Genomic DNA, 17,836 nt, shown 5'->3' on the forward strand with positions numbered 1-17,836 from the left:
AGGTGGAAAAAATGGCAAAAGGAAGTTCGTCCAACATACTGGCTGGTAGGGGTGAGGGAGAATGGTACGCTGGATATTTACACCCTTCCAGATTTCAAGCTTTCTTACAGTGTCAGAACTTTTTGGGTTGGTAAGTGTTATGTTTTGGAAGCACTAGTTGTATTTGGAAGTCTTTTCAGCATCATCTTAATGTTACTGCTCTTGAGCAACTTTAGTATATTTTGTGAAAACAATGTAAAACCATTTCCTGGAGATGTAAGAGTCTGTATGTGGCATAAATAAGTTATTATGAAATGGAAGACGTCCTTTCAGCTGCCCATTAGTGAAGGTCTGAATATTTCTTCTTATTTTTAACTATGTATAAGAAAGACATGAACTTTTTCTAATAAATGAATTACTAATTTTTCAGGTCACAGGGTTTTATCTGACAGCAGCCAAAATATTCCAGTGCCTGAGATTCCGACTGCTTATGATAATCCTCCTGTTGTCCATGAGGTACGTCTTGAGGTTTTGTACATGTTCAGTTTATAGGTAAACTAAGAGAAGAATATATGGTACAGTACTTAAATGATTTTAACAATACCAGGAATTTACAGGGGCATTTTTATGCGAGTAGCTTCTCTAGCTTAACTCTGGATCATCCAACACATCAAGCTTCCAAAATCCAAATGAAAAGGCAATGTGAGGTAGATTGTAGGTTCCACCCATTTCTCTCTTCCGTGTCTGTCTGCTGTGTTGGTTTCCGATGTGATATCTTTCCCGCTCTTCACCTCACATGCCTCACAAGCGATATTGGCCTGGATTCGAGTTTTGAGCAGGGGCTTGCCCTAATGACACCGAATGTATAACAGATTTACAAAATGGAGACCTGATTCAGTTCCAAAACAGTGTATTCACCTTACATTACACCTAGTGTATTCACCTAATTGTTCACCTAGTTGAACAATAGCACAGTGTGGCACTGTGCTGCTGTTATTACTTGTGGCGATGTCTAATGACTGAGTGATTGTTATTTGGGGAAATTGGAAAATTTCAGTCATTTTTAATTTGATATTGTTTGCAGGTGCTGTTGGTTGGAATGGGTAACAGGAACCTGAGGCCAGTGCTGTTGGCAAGAGTTGATGAAGACTTGCTCATGTATGAAGTGTTTCCTTTTTATGAAAACTTAACCCCTATGCAGCTCAAGATTAGGTAAGTTGAATATTCTGTATTGTTGTTGTTTATGTATGGAAATTTGTATTTCACATTGCATTATCATAGTATTGCATTAAACTTGTTACCAGTGTGTTTTTGTACTTTATTATGCTGCTGTTACTACAAAAGGTAGAGCGATCCTCTGCACTTTGATGGGTTATAGCATAATCAGGCTGGTCATCTGGGAATAAGCCACCTGGCTAGGACGACAAATATTCTAATGAGTCTGTTATCAATTAGTCCAGCTCCATAATGCAAGTGACTGCTGAAGGAAGCCCCAACTGTCCTAACTAGTAATCAAAACACCCACTTTATTATTGTATAGACTTTGTTGAGTGCACTGTTTACATGTACAGTATTGTAATTTATGAGTACTTGCAGCCCTACATGAGTGTGAATTTGCCTGTAAGCAGTAGCTAGTTCTCTATTTTGAAACTGGCATATTTCCACACCTGGGCTTGCCTGTGACTCACATGAGTACTCTTGGTCAAACTGCTTGAACTGGATGATATTGATGCACTTGCTTCTTGCAAGTTAGCATTCAATCCCTGACCATCTGAGCATCCAAGTGGTTGGTCACCCTTCCTTTCCTCGGTCCTATCCCAAATCCTTAGCTTCAGTCCTTCCAAGTGCTATATAAGTGCTTTCTCCTGATAACTGATAACTTTGAGTTATGTTGATTGGGCAAGTGAGTACCCGCTTTTGATCCTTAGTATTTTTCTGAACAAAGAGTGAAAAAAGCCAACTTTTGTAGGTATCTAGAATCTTATCCTATTTTTCCCATATATCTTTTAGTTCAATTGGTAAATTTTTATATTTGCATGGTTTTTGCAAGACTGTAACTGTAACACAAATTGAGGGAGCGGCAGCATAAAGGACATTTTTTAGAAGCTTGAAACGTACTGTGTGCAGTCACCAGTTATTACTAAAATGATTATTGCCTTAATGTCAAACATTAAGTAATATCGGTCGGCCGAGCGGAGGAGCCGGTGGGCCGAGCGGACAGCACGCTGGACTTGTGATCCTGTGGTCCTGGGTTCGATCCCAGGCGCCGGCGAGAAACAATGGGCAGAGTTTCTTTCACCCTATGCCCCTGTTACCTAGCAGTAAATAGGTACCTGGGTGTTAGTCAGCTGTCACGGGCTGCTTCCTGGGGGTGGAGGCCTGGTCGAGGACCGGGCCGCGGGGACACTAAAGCCCTGAAATCATCTCAAGATAACCTCAAGATGTTAATTATGTAACTCCATCCTGAATATCAATATTGATTTACCTGTAGTTTTATATTAGCTTTTAAATCATTTAATGTGAATATTCATTAGATTGCTTTCATTGTTTATTTGGCAGAATGAGGTTAATTGAACACAACTTGATCTTGCGTGAGAAACGCTCTAGCAGGAATAAGAAGAGGATGGAAGAAGAAGGGTTGCAAGAGAAGAAGATTGATAGAGTGTCCAAGTTGCGCCCCTTCAGCAGCATTAGTGTATATAGCGGGGTAAGCACTAGTAAGGTGGATGTGTAACTTAGCACCTTGGACATCATGGCGTGCCCTCGTGGCCGTAAAGGTTACAAGAAGTGTGAAATATTGATTGATAAGTGGATGAATACATGAACAACTGGGTGTATATTTACATTCCAGGTATTTATATGTGGCCCATACCCACACTGGATATTCATGACTGTACGAGGGGAGCTGCGTTACCATCCTATGAGTGTCGATGGTTCTGTCAAGTGCTTTGCTCCCTTCAGAAATGTCAACTGTCAGAATGGCTTTCTGTACTTTAATCGTAAGGTAAGTTAACAAAATATTGTTGTTTATTATTCACTAATTTCGTGCTTTAGTAATATGGTATCAGTGATTATGACCAAACCACTCATCAGAAAATGAAGAAACGGCAATGTTTTGGTCCATTCTGGACCATTATCAAGTCATGTGACTTGATAATGGTCCAGGACAGACCGAAACGTTGTTGTCTTCATTTTCTAATGTGTGGTTTGTTCATATCTTCAGCCACGTTATTGTGACGCGTCTGCATCAGTAATGTCTTGGGTGCTCCAGAGAGAATAAGAGGCTGAAGACATTAATAGAGAGAAGAGTGCTATATTACTGTTTATTCTCACAGAAGCAGAAATGGGTCATTTTAAGAATATACAGTAATGGTTAACTATGTATTTTAGTATATTTTAACTTATAACTTATACTAAACAATATATAACCCTATAACTTGTACTGAACAATATAAGAAACTAGATAGGTTAAAGGAACTTTTCTCAATCTTTATGCAGTTGAAATAATTGCTGGGCATACTTTAGATAAAAACATGTGGATTTCTCTGTCAACTGAAAGGAGGTGATTTCTGTCTTTGCTCTTTTAATAGTTAAATGAGGAAAATTAAAGCAAAACAAAGACTAAAAAATAAATTTGCATATGATTAGAATTAGCCTATTTATCACTCTCTCTTGTGGAACCACATTTGAGAAACTGGATATTTTGGATATCCTGATATTCAGAATCCTGGATATCCTGATATCCAGAAAAAATAAGTATGTAATTAAGTAATATCCAGAAAAATCAGTAAATAAGTATATCCTGATATCCAGAAACACTGAATATCCTGATGAAGTGTGTTGATCAGGGTTCATTAAAAATACAGCATTGAATACACAAAGAAAATGGTGTATAAAATATATTTTAATAATTCATTGTGCCGGGGGACAGGCAGCCAGTATATACATGCAGTACATGTTAGGCTTATATTGAGGTCCCCCCTCCACCCCCCCCCCCCCTTCAGGGTTGAATTACTGACCCTTCCCCAGGATACAACCCTCCACAACAAGCTGACTCACTCCTGGGTACTTACTGCTAGGTGAACAGGGTATTAGGTGATAGGAAACTCGCCTAACCATTTCTGTCCCTCCCGGGATTCGAACCCGGAATTCTCTATTGTGAGTTGAGAACGAACTCAACTGAACTACCGGGACGCACATCAGAATTATTTTTAAACTCATGGATGGAGAAATGCTAAAAAATGTTTTCTTGATGTATATAGAACTGAGTAAGGGGAAGCACCAGATAAACTGTGCTCATATCACTAAAAGGTAATCAGTAAATTAAAAAAGGTCTAAAGATATACTACTGAATGTCTTCTGGAGCTCAGACACAAAAGCTAGTAGACAGAAGCCCAGAACTCCATCAACCAGGTATCAACCAGGAAGGAAATGAGGCATGATGTTCACCATGAACAAACTGGTGATAGGAATGAACTAAATTTATAAGGAGGAATTTTAAACAATCTGCAACTTGGAGACCAAGATGCCATAGAATTGAGCTAAAAATATAAAGGTGTTGAAAAAATTTGCATAATTTCCCCTTTGCAAACAGAGTGGTAGATAGATTGAATGAATTGAATGTGGGAAGTATGGTAAATGCCAAAGCCATGAAAAGCTTGAAAATTTTATATGACAAACATTACAGGGAAGTCTGTATACTACAAGCATAGCTTTCATAGTGTAAATACACTTACATAATAAAAATAACACTTAAGTATTTATGCACATACAAGTGTTCAGTTTGATGAAGTTAAGGATGCCTTGTATTAACATACATTAGTTTATAAGGTCCTCCAAACTGAACAAGTTATTGTTCTCACTGAGCATTACCTTAATATACAGTATTTTGATATACTGCACTGATACATGATCACAGTTTGAAAACTGATATCTTCTGGCAGCTCAAAGTGTTTCATTTGTTTAAAGTTTGAGTTCAACCATCCTTACAATGTTTCAGAAGATATGAATATTCTCGCCACAGTAACCTGAAAACAAGCAAGGTTCATGGAAAAAATATTATATGAAATACATATGTATCATTTGAATATGGTATTCCTTCATGTCAATAATAGTTACTATCTGCTGATATTAATTATAGAGAACCTGTTCAATGTAGCAAGTTATGTTTGTACACAATCTAAGTCCTCTCCTTAACCTCCTGGTGCGTTTCACTTTAGATGCGTGCTCTTCGTTTTCTTCGGTATCACTGTTATTTACATCAGCTTGTCGTTTGTTAGTCTTTATAGGTTCTTCAGAATTTGTGTTGTGTTTCTTCTGAAGGTTTTCATCATTTTCTTCATGTACTGGTGAGGTATCTTCTATCTTCTGTCGTTTCCATTCTGGTGCTTCACTCGAGTCCCTGGTAATAGTGTCACATTTCACTTGCTTTATCTCGGAAGAATTTTTGTTCATATTTGGAATGTCTTCATCATTATTATTGCTGTGACCTTCAGGAGTATCGTTGGTTGTGTGTGTGGGTGAATTTAGAATTTGAAGAGGTGTGTTCTCTGGAATTGCAGACTTTTCACCATCTGAGCTGGATGCTAAAGTATCTTTGTGTGAAGTGGGTGGCACGACAGTAGTTTCTCTGTCATAGAGGCTGAACTTGGCAAAGAGACGACTCATGGCTGCCACAGTAATACGCTGTCTTTTGCATGATGGAAGAGTCTGTACAGAGAAATACAAAAATTTACAACTCAAGGACATGCCTTAAACATATAATATTATCAGTTGACCAGACCACACACTAGAAGGTGAAGGGACGACGACGTTTTGGTCCGTCCTAGACCATTCTCGACTTGAGAATGGTTCACAATCGACTTGAGAATGGTCCAGGACGGACTGAAACATCGTCGTCCCTTCACCTTCTAGTGTTTGGTCTGGTCAACTTACTTTAGCCACGTTATTGTGACTCATCGCCTGCTTAATATTATCCCATCTTAATCTTAATTACTAACTGTATCTGTTGTGAATGGTAAGTTTAATGTAATATAGGAAACTACAGAACCTTGATTTCCATTTCCATGCAACAATTTGGTATTTAAAGGCTATTTTCCTGAGTCCTGGAATTTCAACCTGATTGCAGTTGTTGCACTTTCTGATCTGTTGTTTAAATACATGTTGTGGGATGCACATTTAAGTGTTTATGTGAGCAATATATTATTACTGTATAGTGTACATCAGCATTAAATATAACAGCTTTACCTGAATATACTGTACTCGGAAAATACATAGATTTTAGCCAGTTTATGATAAAAATACTTAAACTGTATTACTTATAATGAATGTTAAATTTGTAACCTACAGTAGTGTATGAGTGGAGATGTCGTTTTACCTCCTCATAATCTGAATCGTCTGATTCATTGTTCTCTCTCAGTAATGATGATTTCCTCTTGAGATGTGAGGCATCTTTGCAGCACACTTCCTGATTCTCTGTTAACAAGATAGAAGATATGCAATAATTAAAATTCAAAGTCATGGTGATCCATTCCTTGTCTTTTTATATTAATAGTTCAGAAACCAATTATTTGAGTTTAAAAATATAAATTAGTAAGTACTTTTTAATTTTGTGTCTTAAAATACTATTGTTTTAATCACAAACTTGAATGGTGGAATAAAGAGGCTATTGAAGAAGTTAGTGCAAGAAAAAGGAGGGAGAGTATCCAGGTTGGGACGCTGAAGGGAAGGAGAACGAAGATGCTGGAAGAGGATTTTTTTTTTTTTTTTTTTTTTTTTTTTTTAACCACAAACGTGGCCACACATTTACAATGCTTACCAGCATATATACATTTTCTTCTGTCCTCCATGAACAGGGTTAGAGATGTGTTAAACATATAGTTCAAGGGTTTATTGAACAATCAATCACAGGTGATTCGGTGCTTTTAAAATGCTAAGCTAACCTACATACGTAAATACATAGATACATAGATTTACGTATGCCCTACATTAAGTGTTCGATGTGTCTTTTACATAGTGTCATTAATGTGCGCTGGAGGAGTGAGAGGCAGTGTTGGGAGTAGGATAGCCCTATGGACAAAACAAGCATTGTAATTTCATGATTTGTGGTAAATATGAATAAATATAAAGTGCTTATTCATTTATAAATTAAGATGAGCCATTAGCTGCACTGTACATCTTATTTATAAAAAAAATACATAGTTCTGAAAGACATTTCAAATACTGGTACAGTATGTTTTTGATAGTAGCATAGTGGTCTGTAGAGTATACAACTTACTCACCTGAGTCCGCTGCTTCAGGGTGTATTGGGGTTGCAGCTCCCTGTGCTGACCAACTTGGCCAGTGTGGCACGATGCCTCGGAAAAGCTTTTTCAGATTAGATTCTCTTGTTGAGGACTCGTGGTTGCTCTCGGCCATAATGCTGAAATATTGTAAAGATAATTTAATAATTATCGTATAGTATAATCTTTATTTATTTTTATAGTTGAATTTGCAGTTAAAGAAGATGATTATTGTTTTTAGCTGCATATTGTTTGTTCTGCTAATCTTGTGGGATTCACTTCTTGAGCCCTTTCTGTATCTGTAACATTTTCCATGAACACCCAAGGATAGGTATGGGGTGTATAATAAGTGAACTAAACTATGAACTTCAGCTTATCTATTAATTTTGATATTATCACAGTTGGAAAGCACATTAACATTTTGGTATCCCGATGACGCATTATGCGCCATAAAACCAAAACACACAGAGTGAGTGTTGACGCAGACGTTGTCATGCAATAATTTTTGCTTAGTCTTATTATTAAGTACAAACTTTGTGAGTGAAATAGTTTAACATTGGGTTGTGTGCTCACCAGGAATGCTCAGCCTACCTTCCGGTGCAATTTGGGTGCCCCGCCGGGCGTGCCAAAGTGTTAAGAAGTAACATACAGTTTTTTGGTCAGTACATCTATGCATATAGCTAGATTCATGCAGTATTAAAAACTGATGTCCGTATAAAATAATTGTACGTTAGTAGCTCAATTGCAATTTTAAAAGTGGGGTCCAGCTGCCTGGGAAGTAGCTTCTTCGGAAACCAGTTTGTGGACATACATTACTCTGGAATATTATTACTATTCTACAGTATTCCAGGGAAATTGCTCTTATCATAATGTTTAACTTTATTATCCTCTCTTACATTTATTGTAGGCCCAGAGAAAGCAGGTAATTGGGCTTTAGTTAATTTATAGAAAATACTGGTTTTAGGTTATATAATTGTAGTGAAGCATAATGTAGTGGGTGTACGAGTTCATTTCATATTGTGGACAACAGCAGGGCCCAACATGGCTTGTGTTCTTGGAGACGTCTTGTAAGAATTTGATAAAGAACTGTACTGACAAAATAGAGTAAGTTGAGAATTGATGAGCCAAATGTTGTACTCATCTGAAATGAGTATTGTTAATAAACAGTCATAGGATTTAAGGTAAACAAAGTACCATCAGTGAACTAATCATCCACTGCAAAGAACTCATTCCTTCCTCACCTTGCCACTTGTCACAACTACCAGCACTGTCATCACCCATTGTTCTTAACTCTTGCTGTGATTGGCTGCCACTATCGCTTTGCATTGTCTGTATTTTTAATGGCTAATGATTTCAAAACTAAATTCCCTTTTCTCTATTAATTTCAAAGTTTATTACGTGTATCAGTATTTTATGTGTGTGAGGGGGCGGGGGTGTTGTAGAAATCATTATTCGGCTATTTGAAAATTTTGTTTTTTAGCCTCAGGGCTGAGGTTTCCTGACAAAATATTTAGTAAAATTGCTTAAAATAACATAATTATTAAAAATATCATGCTTTGAGTGAACATAAAAAAAAAAGGAATCCTTGCGAGGAGGAGCGAGATGTTCCATAAGGCAAGATCATACTGAACAGGATCGCAATAGTGATGACAGAATAACATTCTGCCATGACATATATAGAGTACAGTATACTGTGTAATTCTTCGTCATTTTTCACTTGGAATGCCGCAACCACAATAAACTACTATAATGAATGTTCGATCAGGGAAACACACTGGTTAGCTTTTAATGTCTCACAAGTTGCCTGTTTTACATACTTAAGAGAACTACAGTTAATTACAAACATGGCAACTCTCAGTCACATGCCTTGAGTGCTAGGGAGGCAAGGGTGAAGAGAAGGTACTGGTCTCCATATACATTCCATATACATTCTCCACACCTAACACACACAAAATACACAGAGTAATCACACTAACATGACTGCATCAATGAAAAAGTCCATAGGAGTTGTGATAAGGGTTCTAGCGACTAACATGGTCTAGTCGTTGAAGCGTGTGTGTGTGTGTGGGAACATCCACCGAATAGGTTCAAACCCTCATCACGGCTCCTACACAATTTCTCGCAAATTCAATCATGTTATCTCTCATATATCCAGAGGCTCTCTGCAGTATTTGTTTTGATAACCACAGTAAAAAAGTCCTTCATATTAGAGGTGAATTTACAGTTCTTGTAAGTTAACCCTTCTTGTAGGAAGGAATATCCATGATGCAATGTCGCTGTTGTGGCCACAGTTGTGTCTTGTTCACTTAATAGGCATTTCCTTATTGCTTTGTTGGTTTACCACTGCATCCTCGCAGGGCTGAAAACACAGCATGATTCAAGATAATCCATCACTGATCCACTTACTCCATCTTAGTACCAGGTAACTCAACTACAGAATATCTTTGGGACTGACTAAATAACAGGTTGCCCTATGGAATCTTATCTTTCAGTCCACTGTACAAACTGCAGACTTCCGTCCCAAGTCAGCCATTGCAGACTTCTTGCATGTCGTCTTGCTATACTACAGTAACAGTGGCTCAGGGTTGCTTCAGTGGCACTTTTTAACTAAAGAATTCCACTCTCATTTTGTTTCAGAAAACCTTGCAGGGCACATTTTGCATGTTAATTTGTTATGCTACCAGCCTCAATAATTATTTGGAAGTGCTTTAAAGTCATTATATTAATTTACTGTAAAGCAATGTATTGTTTGTTATATATGTAAAATACAAAAGTAGTCATTACTTACATGATCAGATGCAATGAGAAGAACTACAGATGAACGCAATCTGCCACTTTTAGTTGCTGACAGTATTGAATAAAACAAGCACTGCTTGTTTGTAAGCATCACAGACAGTATATCTTGTAATCAGCACATCTTCACGAGTTTATCCACAATGATTTCACATGTTTTATTGGTTGATATTTATTGCCACTTAGCTGAAGTGATCTGGTGTAATTTATTGCCGATATTAATGTTTAGTGTTGGGAATGGTTACATTTTACACATCTTCACTTACCAATAACTTCCACAGGAGTATATCAGATTGTCTTTATTATTTGTTTTATTTAGACATTTATTTAATATTCATATAATACTGTATGAACATTTAAACTAAATAAGGAAGACTTGAAACCATTTTCCTGAATAACCACAGCAGGACAAGCTATTTTTTGTTATTGATGGCAGAGTGACACATTTAACATTTAAGAGGAAAGGCAGCTCACCAGAAGCCAGTGGGCAGTGCACTTGTTTTTGTTGTGTGTTGAGAGCGGGAAGACGGCTTCTTGGGTGCGGGGATTATCTATTTTTACTCCTCTCCACCATACTTGGCATGTTCTGGCACAGCTCAACCCCCCATTTTCTCTTAATTGGGGACAGACTTCATCAAATACTGTGCTCTCTTTCCTTGTAATTTTAATTATGTCAGTATAAAACACTTATATTCTTATTATAAACTTGATTTTAAAATACAGTACAGTACATTAGGAGTCTTCTGCCTGTAGGAACCTATTCCACCACAAGAAGGTGGAAATGCAAGTAAGGCTGTTAGGTAAATTGATGGGAATATTATGAAGATCTCCTAGTTTATTCTCATGTAATCTCTTCCAGGAATCTCTGAGAATCTGTTTGCTACCCACAATCCTGTCCTATGATGCTCCCTGGCCAGTGCGCAAGGTGCCTTTAAGATGTACTCCTCATTTTATTGTACATCATTTAGAAACCAAAACTTACTGTGTTGTCACTTCAAGCTCAGAACCAACCCTCAAGATCTGGAAGTTTAATGGAGATGATAAGGTAAGAGCTGATGAGTCCTGTTTTTCATCTATTTATTACACTTCATGAACAGTACACTTAGGTAAATACTGTGCCAAGAAAGATGTCTAATAGTCTTGCATTTGGAAGTACCAGAGTGTCTTTCTGGGAAAGAAACTTTTCATGTTACCAAGAAACCTGATTTTGACATATCCAGTGGCTTTCAACCAGTCTGTTGAATATTCTCTTATCTATTGTTAATATTTTACTAGATCCCAATAGTGTTCTCCCATTATTTATGGATATTTGAAAGAATATTATAATTTTTAATCAAAATATACTAAGTACGCTCTAAACGTTATCAGGAAGAAGTGATCGAGGAGAGAGATGAGCGATTCATACAGGTGCAGGCGCCCACATTCTCCATCCAGCTTTTTTCTCCTGTGAACTGGCAGGTAAGTATTTATTGCATATTGAAAATGCTGTCTAAATTTTCAATTTTGTTGTTTATCAAAACAGTGTTTATTTACCACTTCGATTGCCTTGATTGCAAAATTAGCCATTTAAATTAATATCTCCCCATATCTTAATATCTTAAACTATATTGGGTCTTTTTATCTACTGTATTTTCACATTGGCTTGTGCATCTTGGTACAAGTGCACTTGTACTCTCCTACTCTTACTAGTATGGAGTCTTCTAATTGGCTGGGGTCCACACACTGTCTAGGCCACCACCCGATCAAATGCCCAGCCACCTCCACTGGACTTGGCTCATAAATGCCTTCAGCTGTTGGGTGTGTTTTCGTTAGTTTGTTCTTGACTCACAATCGAGAATTCTGGGTTCAAATTCCAGGTGGGACCGATATGGATGGGCGTGTTTCTTATCGCTTAATGCCCCTGTCCACCTGGCCATAAATAGGTACCCAGGAGTTAGTTGGCTTGTTGTGGGTTGGCATCCTGGGGAGGGTAAGTAATTCGACCCTGGAGGGGACCTTGATATAAGCCTAACATGTAATGTATGTATAAACTGGCTGCCTGTCCTCCGACACAACCAATTTTATAAAATGCCTATAGAGAAGATCCCACGTGTGGCCGCTGCTGCTGAAAGACAGCCTCGGAGAAAGAAATATAAATACTGTATACCCAGTAAATTTCTTGCTCGGGACATTTTCAGAAATTTAGATTTATTGACCTTAAATTTGTAATTATATTTATCTTAATGGTTAAAATCTCCTTTTCAGTGCAATTTGTTTTGTTGTTAGATTGACTTTAATGAACATTTTGTTTGATGTAGATGATCCCCAACACGGACTACTACTTGGAACCTTGGGAACACATTACTTGCTTCAAGAATGTTATCCTGGCTTATGAGGGAGACAGATCAGGTCTCAGGGGCTACCTTGCTCTTGGCACAACATACTGGTGAGTTTTAGAGTTCTGTATAAACTAATGATTTTGATCTACCTTGACATAGGTATATTTGAAAAATATTTTTTTTTTTTTTTTTTTTTTTTTTTTTTTTTTTTTTTTTTAGCCAAAATAGAATGGGAAAGTTTGTTGAGCTCTTGTGTTAAGCTGCTGCTGCAAGTAAGAATGCACCTTTCTTTGGATATGGCTTGTGCAGTTAGACATACAGCACAGTACCATAGGGTATCTTCAGGCCTACTTGCTGGGTCAGCGTGTGCTGAGGAAGACACAGGTGTACTTACCTAGTTGTGCTTGCGGGGGTTGAGCTCTGGCTTTTTGATCCCGCCTCTCAACCATCAATCAACTGGTGTACAGGTTCCTGAGCCATATCTACACTTGAAGCTGTGTATAGAGTCAGCCTCCACCACATCACTTCCTAATGCATTTGTCTACTATTCTGACACTGAAAAAATTCTTTCTAACATCTCTTTGGATCATTTGGGCACTCAATTTCCACCTGTGTCCCCTAGTGAGTGTGCCCCTTGTGTTAAATAGTCTGTCTTTATCTACCCTATCAATTGCTCTGAGAATCTTGTATGTGGTGATCATGTTCCCTCTAACTCTTCTGTCTCCTAGTGATGTGAGGTTTAATTCCCGTAGTCTCTTCTCGTAGCTCATACCCCTTCAGTTCGGGTACTAGACTGGTGGCAAACCTTTGAACCTTTGAGCAACAATATTAACATTACCGGATTTTTTACTTGAATTCATCTTCCTTCATTTCTTGCAGATGTGCAGTGTTAGTTGATTCTTGTTCTATTGGCTTATGTTGTCACAATGTTATATGCTTTAGTAATTCTTGAGGATCATATATAGTTTAAAACCTTACACTCGTGCAGTGCACAAACTTAATGGTTTCTGGAATGCTGTATGGCGTTATTATGAAAATATCCTTATCAAAATTATCTCTGATTCTGTCTTTCTTTCCACATATAATCTCTATTATAATTAATCTGTCCAGATGGAAATTTTAATTTGTGCTTTTCCTTCCTGTATTTCATATATTTCTATCATGTGATAACTTAATTTTCAGTAAATTTTGATTACACATTAAATTTTCAGTTTTGGTGAAGATATTACTTGCCGTGGACGTATCCTGATCTTTGATGTTATTGACGTAGTGCCTGAGCCAGGTCAGCCACTCACCAAAAACCGTCTCAAAATGTTGTATGAAGGAGAACAGAAGGGACCAATCACAGCCATAGCCCACTGTCGAGGACTCCTTGTGACAGCCATCGGACAGAAGGTTAGGCGAAAGGAAAGTTAGTGCAAGCTTTAAAGAATAATAGATTTAGTAACATTAAGTAGGAGGGTAATAATATGTTGAAGAGTGCCAAGAAGTTAGGAAATTGCTGTTTCTCAACACTTATCTGTTTATTTACTAAATAAATAAAAAGGAAGAATTTGTTTCACTTTGTCATTTCCCAAAGTGAGTCTTTTTGCACTTGTCAAGTGTTTACAAGAACTCTTCAAATACTGCTGCACTGAGCAAGGTGTGGCCCACACTATGTTCATTCTTCTTGTCGGCATAGTTTACTGTCATTTCACAAACTCGCTCCTTGCACATATTTTTCTACTTATCTGCTATCAGAGACTATAAAAGGTAAGTGGTGTCAGCTGTATTACTTGTTGAGTGTTAGGACAAAAATATTCAGGTAAATGAACAGGTGAACTAGGATGAGCATTTTATTTTAGTCTTTGAGTTAGATGAAAATTGGACTTCAGAGATGATTATTACCCCTATTCCCTAAAGTATGATCAGCTGTGTTCTTGGAAAGGATAATGCACAACCAGGCTGAATGATATACTGCATCAGCTCCACATGAAACTTTTCAGATTGTGTCTGCAGGATGTTAATGTTTTAGGGAGTCACTGGAGAAAAATCAGTTCAGCTGAAAATGACTGCATAGGTCTTTTCTTAACACTGAGTGCTACAACCACCAGTATCACACAGTGACCTCCAATGAGAGCTTAGGGCAACTACCATTTAGCCCACTTACATTCTTTTGCCAACTGCCACCAGGCTGGAGCTTGATACATTCAGTCCAACATGCAAACTTCCCAGTTCAATGTTGCTCTAGAGGAAGCACTAACATTAGCCATCAGAACCAAACCTGAACATGAAAGCAACTGATTCTGTGTAGTGTAATAAAAAAAAAGCTTGTTATATTTAAAGTATATTTTCCTATTATTTTAAAGCACATACTGTATATATATTTTTGTTGCTTTTTCAGGTCTATATATGGCAGTTGAAGAACACAGATTTGGTGGGCATAGCGTTCATAGATACCCAGATATATGTGCACCAGTTAACCTGCATCAAGAGCCTCATTCTTGCTGCTGACATCTGCAAATCCATTCTTGTGCTGCGGTTTCAAGAAGAGAACAGAACACTCTCTCTGGTTTCCCGGGTAACATTAATAATTTGAAGTTCAAAGTTTTTTATTTAGAAAACTAAACAAATAATGACATTTTATATTTATCTGTACTGTAAATTCTAAAATGAATTGATAACTAGAATTTTTCTAGCAATTTTTGTCTCGTTAAATTTCCTGAAATACGATACAACTTCTTTTTCTTCACAAATTAACTTTTAATTTTGTAATTTGTAAGTATATGTAATACTATAAATGTATTAAATGAGGAGTCAATTTAAAATATTATTTCTCCTGCAGGACTTGAAACCTCTCCAAATCTATGGTATTCAGTATCTTGTGGATAACACTACCCTGGCCTTCATAGCCAGTGATGCTGACAGAAATTTAGTGGTGTTCACATACAATCCAGAATCACATGAGAGTGCCGGTGGAACACGCCTTATAAGGAAGGGAGACTTTCATTTGGGTTCTCATGTAAACTGCTTCTTCAGGTAGGGACACTCACAAAAGAGCTTGACCTTAACTTAATGTGCACAACTTACGATGTTTGGTTAAAGTAAATAACAGGTTTTGTAAAGTTTGTATGAATTTCTCATGTGCTTTTCATCTCGGTTACTTCCTAAGACAGGGTGGTGCTGGTTCTATGATTAGGATTATGCTCTGTCAGGGCAGACTGACATTCTGCTCCAACACAGCAGGAATCTCTCAAAAATTTCTTTTATGTCATATTGGACAATTTTATCAGCATCAAGGGCCCAAGACTTCAACATTCTCCTTCTAAACATAAGGGGCATAACAAGCTGACCTCTCATGATGATGTCTTTTGAATCCAAAGAATGCCTGATCAACTGGGCTGTGACTGGTGGTAACACTTATATTTGGTGGTTACAAACATGCGCTTATCATTTACACCCCAAAAGCATTTAGACATGTATTACCAACATGAATGCCAGCCTAATATGCTTAAATCCATCCCATTAGTTGGCCTAAGTAAACCAAAGACTTGACAATATGGGGCAAGGAGGGTCATGTTTAGATAATGCTGCATGGAAACTATGGTCATAGACTCGCCATTGGAGTAGAGCTACCAGGAATGAGGCATCAGTACACTGTGCTCTCGTAATACGATTTAAATACAGTATATATATATTAATTCTTCTGCAGTTGTGCAGAAGCTTTTTGTATGATAATTTGGTTCTAATCATTGGTGTATTTATTTGATGTGACAATAAATGCATATGTGAAAGTTGAGCTTCTGAAATAAATTGATTAAAAGGTACATCTTTTTGGAAATAAAAAGGGAGTTAAAGAATTATAATCAATGCTTACCACTTAAAAGGGGTAAGGAGGAAACCTCCTTGAGAAGACAGGGGAGTAGCAGAGATGATGATGGCTAAACATTTTAAATGCTACTTGCCCATTTAAAATGTCTCAAACTACACAGCATGAGAGAATGAAAGGTAAACAGCAAATTGTCCACAGCAGTGTATAATTGTGGAATGATTCTGGGTTCTAGAACTGCAGTACTTTAGTCATGTAGTTGCTGACACTCCTTAATTTGAGTGGCTATAATTGTTTCAGAATTAGGTGCAGAGTCGGAGATGTATCTAGTGACCGTCGAGCTGGTCAGAATGTTGAACGACGACACATCACTATGATGGCTACACTAGATGGTTCAGTCGGCTACATTTTACCAGTTAGTGAGAAGACCTATCGAAGATTTTCTATGGTGTATAACCTGTTGGTTCAACACCTCCCTCATATTGCTGGTAAGATGGATTACGGTATATGATAATATGAATGGAAGAGAAATTATAATACACTCGATGCATTTGGGTATCGTGTGATGTTTTCATGCCTATTTTTATCATCTAGATAAGTAAAAGGGGCTCTGCTGGGGTAGCACTCAGGAGGGGTATTTCACTCACTCCTCTTCTTATAAGATGAAAATAATGAGTTTAATATATACAGTTCAAAAGAATAAACATTAAAAACTTTAATCGAATTTAAGAGTTACACATCTATTATTCAGGTACAGTATTCTAAACCATTTAATCTTCCATTTGTTGGTGGAATTTTTTTTGTTGTCATCTTCTAATAAGTAGGTTTGAGGGGCATGGCACACTTAAGTAATTTAAAAATACACACAGCATAGATACTTTTAATTGTACATAAAGTACTACACGTTTTGCAAGTAAGAGGGTTTGGATAGTAAGAGAGAGGAGGAGGAGAGTGGAGTAAAAATGGAAAGGGAACTTGGGGAGAAAGATTGAAAAGATGGAGAAAAGAAGGGATATCTTCAGATGATAATTTTGGGATTGATAGAGAAAAAGCAAAAACTTAAAGTGGGGGGGGGGGAGAAACAGAGTGAGTAAAGAGCAAGCTTGGAAAAGAATTGGGGAGTAATTTAAAGAGAGGAGAGCATTATTTCTTTTACAATTTTCATACAATTGTGTATTGTCAGATTTACAAGGATTGGAGATTTGTCATACCTTTCTTGATTGATCTAATGCAATTTAACCGAATCTATTTATTTATTTTTTTCAGGGTTAAATCCAAAAGCTTGTCGCACATTCCAAAGTCGTTATAAGCTCAACACCAATCCGTCCCGTTCTGTTTTGGATGCTGAGCTCATCTGGTCGTTTCTTCACTTGCCTGCTCCAGAGAAGGTTGAGATTGCAAAGAAGATTGGTGCAAAAGTTGATGATATAATTGAAGACTTGATGGAGATTGATCGGATGACTGCTCATTTTTAATTTATTGTATACTGCTGAATTGAAATATATTTTTTCATCATGTGTAATAGCTTACATCTTGAAAGTGTTCACAAACTGTACAGGAAAGTTCAGAGGGACCCAAATATTAATTGTAATATAACTTTAAATTCATAGTGGAGCACTCCTTTCATACGATATACATAAAATCATCACCATTGTTTA

At 37.3% G+C, this 17,836-nt stretch overlaps 2 protein-coding genes across 7 annotated transcripts in view; one reads left to right on the plus strand and one right to left on the minus strand.

Moving 5' to 3' along the window:
• Window positions 1-17,836, plus strand: part of Cpsf160 (cleavage and polyadenylation specificity factor subunit 1) — a 33,479-nt gene extending 15,643 nt beyond the window's left edge. For both annotated transcript variants that reach the window (XM_045766638.2, XM_069315215.1), the window contains exons 14-26: window positions 3-130; window positions 410-495; window positions 1,064-1,191; window positions 2,539-2,686; window positions 2,831-2,983; window positions 10,912-11,097; window positions 11,421-11,510; window positions 12,350-12,477; window positions 13,582-13,765; window positions 14,754-14,930; window positions 15,195-15,388; window positions 16,479-16,666; window positions 17,445-17,836. In XM_045766638.2, the coding sequence (XP_045622594.1) occupies window positions 3-130; window positions 410-495; window positions 1,064-1,191; window positions 2,539-2,686; window positions 2,831-2,983; window positions 10,912-11,097; window positions 11,421-11,510; window positions 12,350-12,477; window positions 13,582-13,765; window positions 14,754-14,930; window positions 15,195-15,388; window positions 16,479-16,666; window positions 17,445-17,653 (1,999 nt within the window). In that variant the 3' untranslated portion in view covers window positions 17,654-17,836. The remainder of the gene's footprint in view (window positions 1-2; window positions 131-409; window positions 496-1,063; window positions 1,192-2,538; window positions 2,687-2,830; window positions 2,984-10,911; window positions 11,098-11,420; window positions 11,511-12,349; window positions 12,478-13,581; window positions 13,766-14,753; window positions 14,931-15,194; window positions 15,389-16,478; window positions 16,667-17,444) is intronic.
• Window positions 4,633-10,626, minus strand: LOC123773137 (uncharacterized). Of its 5 annotated transcripts, none has more exons than XM_045766642.2 (5): window positions 10,527-10,626; window positions 10,048-10,248; window positions 7,260-7,399; window positions 6,326-6,453; window positions 4,633-5,688 (listed from the first exon to the last, which is right to left on the minus strand). In XM_045766642.2, exons 3-5 carry the CDS (start codon window positions 7,393-7,395, stop codon window positions 5,110-5,112), a joined length of 843 nt encoding a protein of 280 aa, XP_045622598.2. In that variant the 5' UTR covers window positions 7,396-7,399; window positions 10,048-10,248; window positions 10,527-10,626; the 3' UTR covers window positions 4,633-5,109. The 5 variants fall into 5 exon arrangements, with proteins under 5 accessions (XP_045622598.2, XP_045622599.2, XP_045622601.2 ...); XM_045766643.2 differs by lacking the exon at window positions 10,527-10,626 and adding an exon at window positions 9,482-9,618 and having other exon boundaries at window positions 10,048-10,520; XM_045766645.2 differs by lacking the exon at window positions 10,048-10,248 and having other exon boundaries at window positions 10,527-10,610.

This window comes from Procambarus clarkii, chromosome 81 (genome assembly GCF_040958095.1).
Source record: "Procambarus clarkii isolate CNS0578487 chromosome 81, FALCON_Pclarkii_2.0, whole genome shotgun sequence".
NCBI classification, from domain to species: domain Eukaryota; kingdom Metazoa; phylum Arthropoda; class Malacostraca; order Decapoda; family Cambaridae; genus Procambarus; species Procambarus clarkii.

Coding starts and splice junctions, on each gene's coding strand:
- LOC123773137 (XM_045766642.2), bottom strand. CDS start 7,395: ATGGCCGAGAGCAACCACGAGTCCTCAACAAGAGAATCTAATCTGAAA. Junction 6,454..7,259: donor CCCTGAAGCAGCGGACTCAG/GTGAGTAAGTTG, acceptor TCTTGTTAACAG/AGAATCAGGAAGTGTGCTGC. Junction 5,689..6,325: donor ATCTCCACTCATACACTACT/GTAGGTTACAAA, acceptor TTCTCTGTACAG/ACTCTTCCATCATGCAAAAG.